Genomic DNA, 12,396 nt, shown 5'->3' on the forward strand with positions numbered 1-12,396 from the left:
TAAGACACATAATTATGTGTGAACATTAAATAATACTAATAATAATAAGAACTTGGAATTACATACAGTAAATGGTCAAATTATCAAAGAGCCAGTCACATATGAGCTTATTTCAGTGACCCAGCAATATAATACATGACGCCATCGTTGATTGTTGATGTCTTTTCAACTGCACTGAAAGTCATTACAGTTCTTTATTAAGAAATAGGCCTTTCCTGTGGTTCAAACTTTTAGTGTGATTAATCAAAAGGTAGCTGTTAATTAATTGGTATGAATCATGATTAATCGTGACCATAATCACAATTGATCATACTTAATTGAAATAGATAAATGTTTTTGTTTTTCTGTATATTGCTGGAACATAAAGACAAATAGCAGCAGGCAAATGGTTTCAGACCTCTTGACTAATCCAATGGATGGATGATGGAATTATTGTTATGGAAAAATGCATCATAGTGTTGGTGGATTTTAGTCGTTATTGTGCAGTAGGCTGCAGAAAATGTCAAGAGTTGCAATCCATGTGACAATGTTGTTAACTGTAGACTCACTCACTGTGCTCAAGTCTGACGTAAACTGGACATCTCAGCTGAGGTTCAAGCATCCACACAGACATGAAGGGGGTTCAGATGGTATTTCAAACCTGAGGTGAAATTAAAATTGTGCAAAACTAACAGTATGTGTGTTGATTCTACTGGATAATCTATAAGTGCATTGTTCTGCCTCTACATTAAAATGAATTAAAACAGTTTATCTAATTAATGTCACTGATTAGTTATCATGATTATTGTGTGTTGTGATAATGTAACTCGAAACTTTTGTTTATGTTGTCAACAGTGAAGGTCTTCAACATAATTAAAATAAAAGCTTTAAATATCTACAGTTGTTACAGTGATTTCTGAATTGCTTTTTTCATCAGAGCGCTGTGAGCCTGGACGACGTCTTTAGCTTCCTGACACATTTCCGTGCAGATGAGTCACTGTGCAGAGGGACGCAGCTCTGGACTCAGGTAAGCTGCAGTGACTTCACTCAGAGGAACATGTTTGAAATGACCTTTTGGTGTACCATTGATTGATTCATTGAAAAGCAAATGAATCCATTTTTGTGCAAATGGCAGGTGTGTGACTGGCTGTCAGAGAATGAAGGTGGTTTCAGCCCCAGTGCTGTGGATGCTGATCAGACTGGCGCCCCCTGCACCAAGGAAACCATCAGAGAACACATTCAGGGCCAGATATGTGCTTTTCTTCGAGTTCCAGCTAGTACAGGTAGGTGAGAAAATAAGAGCTGGTAAATAAAGTGAAGTTTTTGCCTGCAGGGATTTTCTGAGGAATTCATCTTTTTAATTTACAGGTCAGACTGACCGGTTACCTGACCCTAAAGAGGCTGAGAAGCTAGCCAGGTCTGTTCTGCTGTGTGTTGACGTAGAGCACAGTCGGTCTGGTGCAGACATCACTAACACCCTGGAGCTGTTGCTCTCGCCTCTGCTCGACACCCTGAGCCGAGTCAGTACCAATATTTACCTGCCTCTGCGCAAGAGCGACAAGAGCCTGCAGCTGGTGCTGCAGCTCTTCCAGCTCGGACAAACACCAGGGGAGAGAGGTTTGTAACAATAACACTTATTGATGTGAACAGGAAATATAAATATTTGATTGTGTCAACACTATGTCTTGTGTTGTTTATTTTTCTTCTTTTTGAATTTATTTTGTTTTAAATGTGATTATATTTATAACTGTTACGCTTTTTCTTTGGGGGGCGGGCTGTATTTTTTAGAATCAGGTGCACAATGCAGTTGTAATGACACACAGGAAACATGCCAAACCAGACTCTGCAGGCAGAAAAATGAAAAAGGTGAAAAATAGAATTTAAAAATGAAAAAAGGGGGAATTATCTACATACATAATTAAGAGTTGAGAGGTTTATCTTTTAAAAAAGGAAATTAATTTCTTGTAGTTCCTTTATTGAAGCTTACTGTTTACTATCAGGTGTTATTTCTTAACTCTAGTACAAGTTATCAATTATCATTATTATTTTATCATCTTTATTTCAAAATCTGCTTTCTTCAGGTGATGCTGTGATTGTCACACTGGAGAAGCTGATGTTAAAACTCTTATATCCGATCCAGGACTTTATTCTGCGGCGTTTGTGTGGCGAACTACAAGAGGTGAAAAGTAAATCCACTAAACCGCAGTTGCTCTGAATAACATACTGCATGTATCTGTAGGTTTAACCTTCTCCATTATTCTCCTCCCTGTTTTCATTTGTCAGTTATTTGATGTCGAACGAGCAGAACTGTATCTGAGCGTACTGAGCCAGTTGTGGTTCGTTTCCACTTCTACAGCACAGCAGCACATTAAAGTTCATCGCAGTGATTTTTCTAAACTCATCAAGCACAGCCTCACGGTGTTGCAGGAGCCGAGCCTGCAGGTAGAGGATTTAAAAAAAAAAAATCATCATGCAGGAATTTCATGAACCATTTTATGCTGCCTGATTATTCTTGATTGCCTGATCATTGTGTCTTTTCACCACCTCATTTTCAGACTCCTTCTATGGCACACCAGGGGTCTACAGCTGTTGCTATGGCAGCTCTGGCCAGGGTTTGTGGTCTTGTGGAGCAGGAGGTGGTTGCCATGAGATCAGAGACGGGTTCTGCTCTAAAAACTCTGAATGACTACTTGTATAGTTCTGAGCTTGGAAACTTTAACAGATGTCTGCTGAAACCACAAACTGAAGACTTTTTATGGTTTGTATAAAAGTAAATAGCAAAATAGAAATCCAACTTTTTAAGTAGAATTCAAAAAATATACAACGACAGCAATGATTATTTAAAACATCAGTGTGAGGTCTAGAAGATCCAAACACTCAATTTATCATGGTCTAAGTCTTTATAATAGAAATACTTCTTTCCAGTACATAGTTTGGATTTCATTGTATTCTTTGTGTAGTGATGATGAAGTACACGGTCCACTGCTGAAGGACTGGGGACGTATCGCTGCCAATTTTATGAGGGACCAGTGGGTTTGTCTTAGCTTCCTGGTTAAGACTTTTGGGATTCCTGAAAATTCCAGGACGCTGGATACTGTCAAAGCTGCTCTGAGTCGCAGTGTTGACGCTCTGGCACTGCTGCCCAATGACCTGGTGCTGCCTGTGCTCACCTTTATGGAGACAATCCTGCCTCAAGTAAGTCTTAGTTCATGACGATTCTGTAGAAAAAGACTGTCAAAATGAACATTGATCTTATTTTATCTGCTGTCATATGAAGAAAAAATCATATGACAGCACCAGTGTAGCTGTGTGGTATTTAGGGTTTGTCAAGACTGTCAACACTTCTCGTCTAATCATTTTTTTATTATCCCAGTTACTGACCGATGAAGAAGAGCTTTGTGTGGAGGCTGTGACTCAGAGTTGGGAACTGGTGCAAGGGTTGACCTCCAATGCCAACGACTTCTGGTCAGGCCTAAAAGGATTTGTCTCTATGGCATTTAACCCGCAACTGCTGCAGCTGTCGCACGGGCAAGCTCTGAAATTCACATCCACTTTGAAAAAGGTGATTCACTTCCGATCGCCTGCTTTGAACTGAACCTTTTACACTGTACAGTATTTTTACGAGTGTTTTTGTCCATGTGTGACTTAAGATTTCACTGGAGCTGATTGAGCTTTCCCAGTCAAAGAGCGGCGTGTTTGGTGTGCTGCTCCACCACTGTTCTCAAACATGGATGCCCACAGGACTGGGGGGCAGTGACCACGCTGACGCTGTGTTTTCTAGTGTTTTCAGCCACATCCACATCCTCACTGAGGCCTGTGTTTATGGACCAGTGTTCAGAAGAGACCAGAGGTGAGTCTTTCACGAAGATCTGATTTTTTTTTTTCAGATGAGTCAATTTTTGAAATATGTAAATATATAATGTTTTTTTTGTTTCCCAGGTTAATCCAGGATGTGCAAACATACGTGGAGCAGCTTGGTGAGGAGTGTGCTGTCAATGTGGCACTGAAAAGGTGAGAATGACCTCCTGCTTGTGGCTGCAGTTTAAAAGACTGCCACTAGAGTTCCCTGTTTGTGCTGAATGTAACTACTGATTATATTTCACAGTGATAACTCCAGGGATGAACAGTACCCCCGCATGTGTGTGCTGTCCTTCCTCAGTCGCCTGGATTCTTCAAATCCACTCCATGAAAAAGTGATGGAGACTGTAGTTATGGCTTTGTTAAAAAAGGTAAATAAAGGATGGACATTTTATTTATACTTGTGAAATAAAAATCACATTTTTGTTTAATGGAATTCATAAGTGGTGGGGATAACTGATGGTTGTTTAAGCTCCAGTTGCTTTTATAGTGGGGACCACATAATATTTTCTCTTTGACCTTTACAATTTGGAAATCCAGCTGTGGGCTAGATTGGACAGTTCAGTGGACTGGATTTGGACCACAGGTCATCACTTGAAAATCATTACAAGCATCATTTGCTGCTAATTTAATAATCATTTTTTTCTTTTCCTCATCTTTCCAGGACAATGATTTGTCAAGGTCAAAGGTGCGAGCATACAGCAACTCCCTGCAACACCGTGTCAAAAACCGAGTGTGGCAAACCCTGCTTCTGTTGCTCCCCAAACTAAGAGACGTAAGCTAACGGTCAGTGCACAGAGGTTCCTGTGGGAAGGGCTTTTACTCAGAATTAATGGCAAGTCTTTGCAGGATTTTGTCACGACTTCATTGACTCACGTGTTTGAAGCAGGATATTACAGTAACCAGGCGTCAGTGAAGTATTTGATTGAGTGGATGATGATTCTCATCCTCATACGCTACCCACAGCACATGGACAGCTTCTGGGCTTGCTTCAACATGGTGAGCTCCCAGTGTATACACACAGGCTCTCAGAAATAAAAAGTTAAAGTTAAACATGAATCACCCTTTAGTTTTGGAATTCTTTCCTGTAGGATCATGAAAAGACTAAGACCAGTGTCTGCACCTACCTGTCAGTCCTGGTCCATTTTGATATCATCCTGCCACATCTTGAGGATCAGGTAAAGCTCTCTTTGTTTTTTTTTACTCTTTTTTTTCAATCTCTTCTCTCTGTAATTGTATTTTTTTTTTAATCTCTTCTCTCTGTAATTGTATTTTTCTTCTCTGTGTAAAAGCCGTCACAGTTGCGCAGAGCTCTGGACATCATTCTGCAATGGTGTTTCAACCATAACTTCAGCGTGCGCCTTTATGCCTTACTGGCCCTGAAGAGGGTTTGGCAGTTGGCTGCAGTGCAGGCGGAGGGAGTGACCGATGGTTTGGGAGGGTTGTCCACTGTGATCAAGGCCTGTTTGAACCAGGCTGAGGCCATGCAAAACACTGGGTAAAGTACATGGTACTAACCTGAGAGCAGAACAACTACCTTAAGTCTGAAGCTCATGTCTTTTTTTTGGTCTGTGTCACTTTGTAGAAATGCAAACAAAAACTGGATACGAATTCAGGAGCACTTCTTCTTTGGTGCCTTTCATCCTGTTGAAGATTACAGTGCTGAGGTTTGCTGGAGAGTTTGTGCAGAACATGTTAATTTAGAAACATTTAAACTAATCAGCAGCTAACACACTAATATCATTTGTTTCCTTCCATAGACCATTTTCTACACCTTTCCCTCTCTGTCAGAGGTCGCAGACGATGAGTGGATTCCTCTGTGGAAATTTGAGAAACTGTTATGTTTCTCTGAATGCTCATCTCTGCCCTTAAAGAATCCCTCTTTACGTCTGAGCCAGCTGCAGTCTGGAGACTGGATCCAACAAGACAAAAGTACAGCACTGTCCAGGTTAAATAATAAGCGTTGGTAATTTATGCTACAATATGGTGTTTAATCATCCAGACGGACAGGATAAAGAAGAGCGCTGGGCTGAGGTGCAGAAAAAGATCACCCCCTGGAGGCTGGAAGTCCAGGAGCAGGAGCCTGAACTCAGCTTGGTTCCATCACAGAGGGCTGCTCGTCTGGGCAAATCGCTGGGCGCTCTGCTGGTGGTGGCCTCGCTTATTGACAAACCCACCAACTTAGGAGGTCAGAAACAGCACAAATCAGTAATTCTGACATTTGAACGTATGTTTATGTCTATGAAGATTCTCAGTCATCCAGGTCATGGTCAAGGTTGAAAAGTTCTGTTAGGCAACTGGACGTGAATTTTCTAAAAGAAGACGTTTCAGCTCTCATTCTAGAGGCTTCTTCAGTTCAGAGCTGAAGAAGCCTCTTGGATGAGAGGTGTACTTTTCAACGTATGTTTAATAACCTTGACTTTTATTACAAATAACTAACACTTACTGATCTGTACTAACAAATCTAATTTAGTTCTTCACCTCTTCTCCTTCCACTGCTTCTGTTTGACACGATAGATGAATAAATTAGAGGGAATGAATTATTTTCATCTGTTTCTTCTTCCAGGTCTGTGCAGGACATGTGAGATTTTTGGGGCCAGTGCTCTGGTTCTGGACAACCTTCGACACATCAACGACAAGAACTTTCAGTCCCTGAGCGTTTCCTCCGAGCTGTGGCTCCCCCTGTTGGAGGTAAAGTCAAATACTTTCCCTGATTAATTTGTTCATTATTCAGTGACTTTGTCCTCTGATATTGGAAGGTCAGAGTGTGTGATGTGAAACATTTGTCTTAAAATGATCTAGATCTTCACAAAACTATGAGGTTCTCACGTTGACCTTGGAATAAAGTCAGTGTTTTTAACAAAATCACATTTTCCCAAGGTATCTGAATAAGCGATTATCCTTGATTGATACATTTAGTGGTGAATGAGCCAGTTTCTATGGTGATAACGCAGCATGACTGTATTGCCTTTAAATGTCTCATGCACTCTGGTTCTCCGGTGTCTGTCATGTCCAGACACATGCCAGGCTGTTCCCAAAGGAACTGAAACCTTTCAGAAGTCATTGGTGCGTAAATGGCAATCTCATGAAAGAGAAGAAAAATGTCTGAATACTCCGGGATAGTGTTTTTGTGGGCGACTGCAGAGACCGGACTGCACAGAAGTGAACGGGTTTTAAAATAAGACAAAAGAATGAATATATATATATATATATCTTAAGTAAAATAATTCATGTATACAATATTAAATATATATATCTATGTATATATTTATAAAGAGCATATATGTATACACACATATACAACATAAATATATGAACATATATGCTGTATATGTATATAGTATATATAAATGTATATAAATATGCATATATGAATTTTTGTTTAATGCTATAAATACAAAAAATAAATAAAATAACATTGTATACTTTAATAATAATGTTGTATTACAGCCTTTCATTTCATTTATAGCTTTAAATTGGCTTTTTTGCTGCACAGTTTACATTATAGTACTGTGGTACTTTTATAGTAATTTTTTCACAGTTTTTTCTCCAGTGGATTTAAATCCATAACAGTCCACATCTCTTCTTCAGGTGAAGCCAGTGGAGCTCAGTGACTTTCTGCAGCAGAAGAAGAGCGAAGGCTACTGCATCGTTGGGGTGGAACAAACAGCCAACAGTCAGAGCCTTGACATCTATCGCTTTCCGGAGAAGACCCTGTTACTTCTAGGGTATGATCAAACATTGTCTCACAGTTAGTGGATCTCTAACTCCCCCGTCCCCCCTCCTCCACAGAGATAAAGGTGTGAGCTGACGGTGCTGTTTGTTAACCTGTACGTTTACTGTTTTTTCTTCCCCTCTGTGGGTCTTGTACCTCCTCTGTCTTCCTTGTACGTGTCGGGACATGCAGGGCTGTAATTGGCTCTCCCACGGGACAAAAGTGAGAAATGAATTACACAAGCCAATACAAACAGCGTCTGATGACAACAGCAGGAAAAATGTGTAACCACAGTCTAGGTCAGCCTGCGGTGCTGCTCTGCTCAGCCCTGAAAAGGTCAAAAGGAATAAATTGTGTTCACTGATTTGTTGCTTTGGAGAAATGAACTCGGTGATATTTATACACTTTAGTCGTGTCACAGGCCTCACAACTCACTGCTTGTGTCTGTGCCGGGGTGTTTGTGTGTGTAGTCATAAAGGTGTGAGCAGAGCAAGTTGTGTATGTGTGAGATCACCCTGTGTGGCTTTCACAGCAATGTGCAGCACGCCCCGACTCTAATCCCTCATCGGGTGACTATTATCACAGCCACAGAGATAAATGTAGCTCCTCAGAATCAGGCCTCCTGCTGTGCACCTCCCTCTGTGGACTCACTAAAAGCCAAATGTGCTACGTCTTTGTGTTTATGTAAACTTACTTTATGACCCTATAGGATCAGTGTAGCATACACTTAGTTTATAGCTGTTGATTCACTGTTCTGCTCTGGAGTTTTTATGCTAAAATAAAGAACAATCTCTCCATTTATAACAAATGCTCTCACATTCCAGCAGCAAACAAGAGCTGAAATAAAAAATATTTCACATCAACTTTTTTTTTTGTTAATAGTCAGCTTAGTGTTGTGCACATGAAGCTTTGAGGTTTGATCAGGGAGAAACCTGCATAATTCAATTGGTGCATCTCCAGAGGGCAAATACCTCATCGATAAATCTGGGAGGCACTTGGCACTGAGAGGCTGTTGAAGTCGTTTAAGGTGAGCAGTAAAATATGTAAAAATCAATATTAGATTTAACAGGGAGGCTGTGGAGGAGAGTGAGCTCAGAGGTGACGTCGTGTGTGTTGCCTCAGTGCTGACCTCATGCAGTTCAGCAGTATCTATGGACAGCATGGGTAATCTTACATTTTTGTTGATCCAAATTCCAAAGATAGAAAAACTGCATTTAAAAAAATATTAGTTGTAATTCAATACTTTTGAAGTTGTTCATAATCATCGTGTGTATTTTTAGGTAGTATCATCATGTTTTTTATGTACATCAGTTTCATAGTAATTACATGGCCACCTTGGCCTAAAAGGTGATTATAGGATGTTAATGTGTGGACAACAGTTGAATGTTTACTATTATAATAATGAAATGTAATGATAAGTATCAACAAGAAATGACTTCTTCTGATTTAGGTGAAAACATCATAAAACCCTTTCCTGAGGAGTTTGTTGATCTTCTTTAACAGAGCGTCTTCACATTATTAAATTATGGTCCTGTTTAGAAGAAAATGGATCATAAAGCACTGATCGAGACTGTTTTGGAAGTGGGTGGCTGTGTTTACATTCTTGTATATGGTTAAATATGAAGCTTCCGTGTAGCTTTCATGACAGTTTTTAGTAGCTTCATTCTGAAGGTCTCGTCTTAGCAGTTGAAAACTGTCTTATAAGTAAAAGTGACTAATATTTGTTTTTGTCTCATTGCAGCAATGAGCGAGAAGGCATCCCAGCCAACCTGCTGCAGCTGTTGGACGTCTGTGTGGAGATACCTCAGCAAGGTGTCATCCGTTCCCTCAATGTGCATGTGAGCGCCGCCCTACTGATATGGGAATACACCCGGCAACATCTCAGCTCCGGTTCAAGCTGAAGTACAAATGCAGCTGGTGATGACATCTGAGGAAGTTAAAACAAAAACAAAAATAAAGGGCAGCACCTGTGTACAAGTCATAGGATATGAAAACTACATGAGTACTACGTTTGCTGATGGACTCACAATATTTTTACTTTGCAATTCTTTGTAATACTTTAACCGCATTGTTTTTATACTTGTGTATAAATAAAATGTTTTATCTACAGTTGCATCTGTGGCTTTCACAGTTGCTGAATGTTTCTGTGCTCAAGAAAAGCAATTAAAGAGTTAAAGTCAGGTAGAGGAGGTGTCCATGCCTCCTTCTCCTCCTCCTCCTCCTCCATGTTGTGAAGGAGTCTGTTCACCTGGAGACCAGCTGAGGAGCAGATGGAGCCTCTCCTTGGCAAGTGTTTTTTCTTTCTGTGCGCTCTCACTGCCGCGTGGTTCGCTATGTGAGAACGGGTTCTTAGTGGGACATGGAGGAGGTGGACGGCTCCTGGGCTCAGCCTGGGGCGCCTCTGTGGGCCTCGACTAATGAGAGCTGGACAGAACCAGCAGAACCTGTGGAGTCCCAGCAGACACAGCTGGTTCTGAAGCTCCTGGTGGTGCTGATGTGTCTGGGCGCTGTGACAGGTACAGAATCCGCCGTTGTACTTTGAATGAAGAGCTGGTAGTGAAATCTTCATGATATATATAAAAAAAGATGTGGTGTGATTTAACTTTAATATATATGTTCTGTCTGCTTCGTTGTGTACTTCATTTACATAGGTAACATTCTTGTCATTGTAATTGTGGCTGCCACCAAGACTCTCCACTCTGTGACATCAGTGCTGATAATGAACCTGGCCATCAGTGACCTCCTGGTGGGCGTCGGAGTTATGCCCTTTGTTGCATCGTCCCTCATGAACCGTGGATGGGTGAACTCTACTGTACGTCTCCTCCTTTCAGTGCTGTTACGTAACATCGGGTGTATTCGGTGATGTACCTGAAGTCCTGTGTGTGTGTATGTGTATGGGTCTGTATTTGCATGTCCTTTTGTTTGATAAAGGGTTTAAAACAAAAAGCTATACACATATATGTGTATTCAGTACATATATATATTAATATGTTTACATATGTAAATGTGTATATGTGTATAATGTCTTTGTTGACTTTGTTGATCCCAAGCTGAGGAAATTCTTGATTTTTTTTTTTCAATTTCAAACAAATGTTGAAGTCTGGTTTTTTGTGTCTTTTGGCTGACAGGACCTCTGTCTGTACGTGGGTTACACCTCTTCTGTGCACTGCACAGCTTCTGTCCTGACTTTAGCGGCAATTGCCTTCGATCGTTACCAGTCCATCATGGACTGTCTGCGTTACAGCTCCCGCTGCACCCTGAGGAGGACCAGCGTGGTGGTTCTGTGGATCTGGCTGCAGGCTCTCATCACTAGTTGCCCTCCTCTGCTGGGCTGGAGCTCTGTGACCTACGTGGTGCCTATGTATAACTGTGCAATCAACTGGGCCAGCAGCTCCAGCTACACAGCTCTGATGGTCACTCTCTCCTACCTCATCCCTGCACTGGTCATCCTCTTCTGCTACGTCAACATCATGAAGGTGGCACGCAGCCACGCCAGGAGGATTCATACCCTGGAGGACTCTGTCCAGCGAAGCAGAGATCCCTGTGTTTCAGCTCAGCAACACTGTCAGAGACTCAACGGTCCCTCCCAGCTAGTCTACCACGTAAGTGGACAGTTTGTGTCTGACATCAGTCAGATACCAGCACAGAACCAGCCCACATCCAGACATCTAGTCTCCTTCCTGGCCCACGGTACATCCCAGCCACCCCCACAGAACAACCAGCAGCACCACAACCACCACGGTGTGGTGCGGCTCCTCCTGGTCATCATGGCCTTCTTCGTGTGCTGGACTCCTTACATAGGCGTAGCCCTTATTAGTGCCTCAGAAAGTGCAGTTTCAGGCCAGTCCAGCCTGGTTCCCCCCTACGCTGTTACTTTATCATACTGGCTGATGCTGCTGAACTCAGACATCAACCCTTTCCTGTATGCTCTGCTCAGCAAGCGTTTCCAAGCTCCTCTGCAGGCTCTGAGGCAGAAAATAAGAGCACAGCTGAGGAGAGCAATGGGCAGGGCCGAGGAGGTCATGGCCGATGGTGATGAAGGAAGGGTGAGTGACCTCTGCACCTCCAACACCACTCATTCTACTTCACCTTGCAGCTCTGAGAGTGCAAAATGTGACGTTTGTAAATATTCAACCTCCGTTTACACTGTCAGCACGGACCTCAACCAGCTGTCTGGAAACCACGTATGCAATGTGTGTCATGCTGCATATGCATCCTCATCATCCGTGTGGTCAGACCCCGGTGGTGACAGAACTGCCTGCTTGCAGGTCCCCTCTCTGCCACAGGAGGGCAACAGACTCCCCTTTTCCGCTCTGACCAGTGAGCGCCAGGCCACTTTCTTCTACGGCCAAATAACAGTAATAGTCGAACATGATGTTTGTTAATAACTGAGAGCAGTTAGTTATCCTCACTGTTTGTGTACGTTTGCTTTTGTTGAATGGTTTACCACTAATTTTTTAATATAAAATTAAAACAACAATCCCATCAAAACACCCTGAAGCTTTAAGGCTAATTGTTTCTGTTGCATATTCTTGGATGGAAATAAAACCCCAAATACATAAGTAAAATGTACAACAACAATGACATACCTGGTTTAAATAAATAAATAAATGTGAACGCTTATGGAAAGCACTAAACATGGAAATGGACTGTATTGAAAAGATGTTCCTCAGCAGACTGCAGAGAGAAGCCACCATTTATTCACACTCTCAATATACTTTCCTTAAATCATATGCTGCAGTTCAGTGTAAAAATCTTCATTCCTTACAAAGGTTTACATTTATAACTATCGATAATTCCAGAGGAATACAGTATTATTATTTATTGTCATAGGAAATGACAAT

General features: G+C 41.6%; 2 protein-coding genes across 2 annotated transcripts in view; both read left to right on the forward strand.

Annotated features, from left to right (window-relative positions):
- The window catches only part of tarbp1 (TAR (HIV-1) RNA binding protein 1), a 12,416-nt gene extending 2,755 nt beyond the window's left edge, over nucleotides 1-9,661 (forward strand). Inside the window, exons 9-29 of the mRNA XM_025060695.1 lie at nucleotides 891-1,006; nucleotides 1,115-1,262; nucleotides 1,348-1,596; nucleotides 2,061-2,158; nucleotides 2,263-2,421; nucleotides 2,535-2,737; nucleotides 2,940-3,174; nucleotides 3,353-3,541; nucleotides 3,630-3,829; nucleotides 3,919-3,990; nucleotides 4,085-4,208; nucleotides 4,502-4,612; nucleotides 4,687-4,836; nucleotides 4,929-5,015; nucleotides 5,130-5,335; nucleotides 5,423-5,504; nucleotides 5,598-5,769; nucleotides 5,840-6,025; nucleotides 6,404-6,528; nucleotides 7,429-7,565; nucleotides 9,294-9,661. Of these exons, the coding sequence (XP_024916463.1) occupies nucleotides 891-1,006; nucleotides 1,115-1,262; nucleotides 1,348-1,596; nucleotides 2,061-2,158; nucleotides 2,263-2,421; nucleotides 2,535-2,737; nucleotides 2,940-3,174; nucleotides 3,353-3,541; nucleotides 3,630-3,829; nucleotides 3,919-3,990; nucleotides 4,085-4,208; nucleotides 4,502-4,612; nucleotides 4,687-4,836; nucleotides 4,929-5,015; nucleotides 5,130-5,335; nucleotides 5,423-5,504; nucleotides 5,598-5,769; nucleotides 5,840-6,025; nucleotides 6,404-6,528; nucleotides 7,429-7,565; nucleotides 9,294-9,453 (3,209 nt within the window). The 3' untranslated portion in view covers nucleotides 9,454-9,661. The remainder of the gene's footprint in view (nucleotides 1-890; nucleotides 1,007-1,114; nucleotides 1,263-1,347; nucleotides 1,597-2,060; nucleotides 2,159-2,262; nucleotides 2,422-2,534; nucleotides 2,738-2,939; nucleotides 3,175-3,352; nucleotides 3,542-3,629; nucleotides 3,830-3,918; nucleotides 3,991-4,084; nucleotides 4,209-4,501; nucleotides 4,613-4,686; nucleotides 4,837-4,928; nucleotides 5,016-5,129; nucleotides 5,336-5,422; nucleotides 5,505-5,597; nucleotides 5,770-5,839; nucleotides 6,026-6,403; nucleotides 6,529-7,428; nucleotides 7,566-9,293) is intronic.
- A 104-nt stretch (nucleotides 9,662-9,765) lies between these two features.
- LOC103387289 (G-protein coupled receptor 161) lies at nucleotides 9,766-12,390 on the forward strand. Its single transcript, XM_025060694.1, has 2 exons — nucleotides 9,766-10,364; nucleotides 10,681-12,390. Exons 1-2 carry the CDS (start codon nucleotides 10,272-10,274, stop codon nucleotides 11,935-11,937), a joined length of 1,350 nt encoding a protein of 449 aa, XP_024916462.1. The 5' UTR covers nucleotides 9,766-10,271; the 3' UTR covers nucleotides 11,938-12,390.
- The last annotated feature ends 6 nt before the right edge of the window (nucleotides 12,391-12,396 follow it).

Source organism: Cynoglossus semilaevis, chromosome 12 (assembly GCF_000523025.1).
Source record: "Cynoglossus semilaevis isolate Cse_v1.0 chromosome 12, Cse_v1.0, whole genome shotgun sequence".
In the NCBI taxonomy this organism is placed as follows: Eukaryota; Metazoa; Chordata; class Actinopteri; order Pleuronectiformes; family Cynoglossidae; genus Cynoglossus; species Cynoglossus semilaevis.

Coding starts and splice junctions, on each gene's coding strand:
- LOC103387289 (XM_025060694.1), top strand. CDS start 10,272: ATGAACCTGGCCATCAGTGACCTCCTGGTGGGCGTCGGAGTTATGCCC. Junction 10,365..10,680: donor GTGGATGGGTGAACTCTACT/GTACGTCTCCTC, acceptor TTTGGCTGACAG/GACCTCTGTCTGTACGTGGG.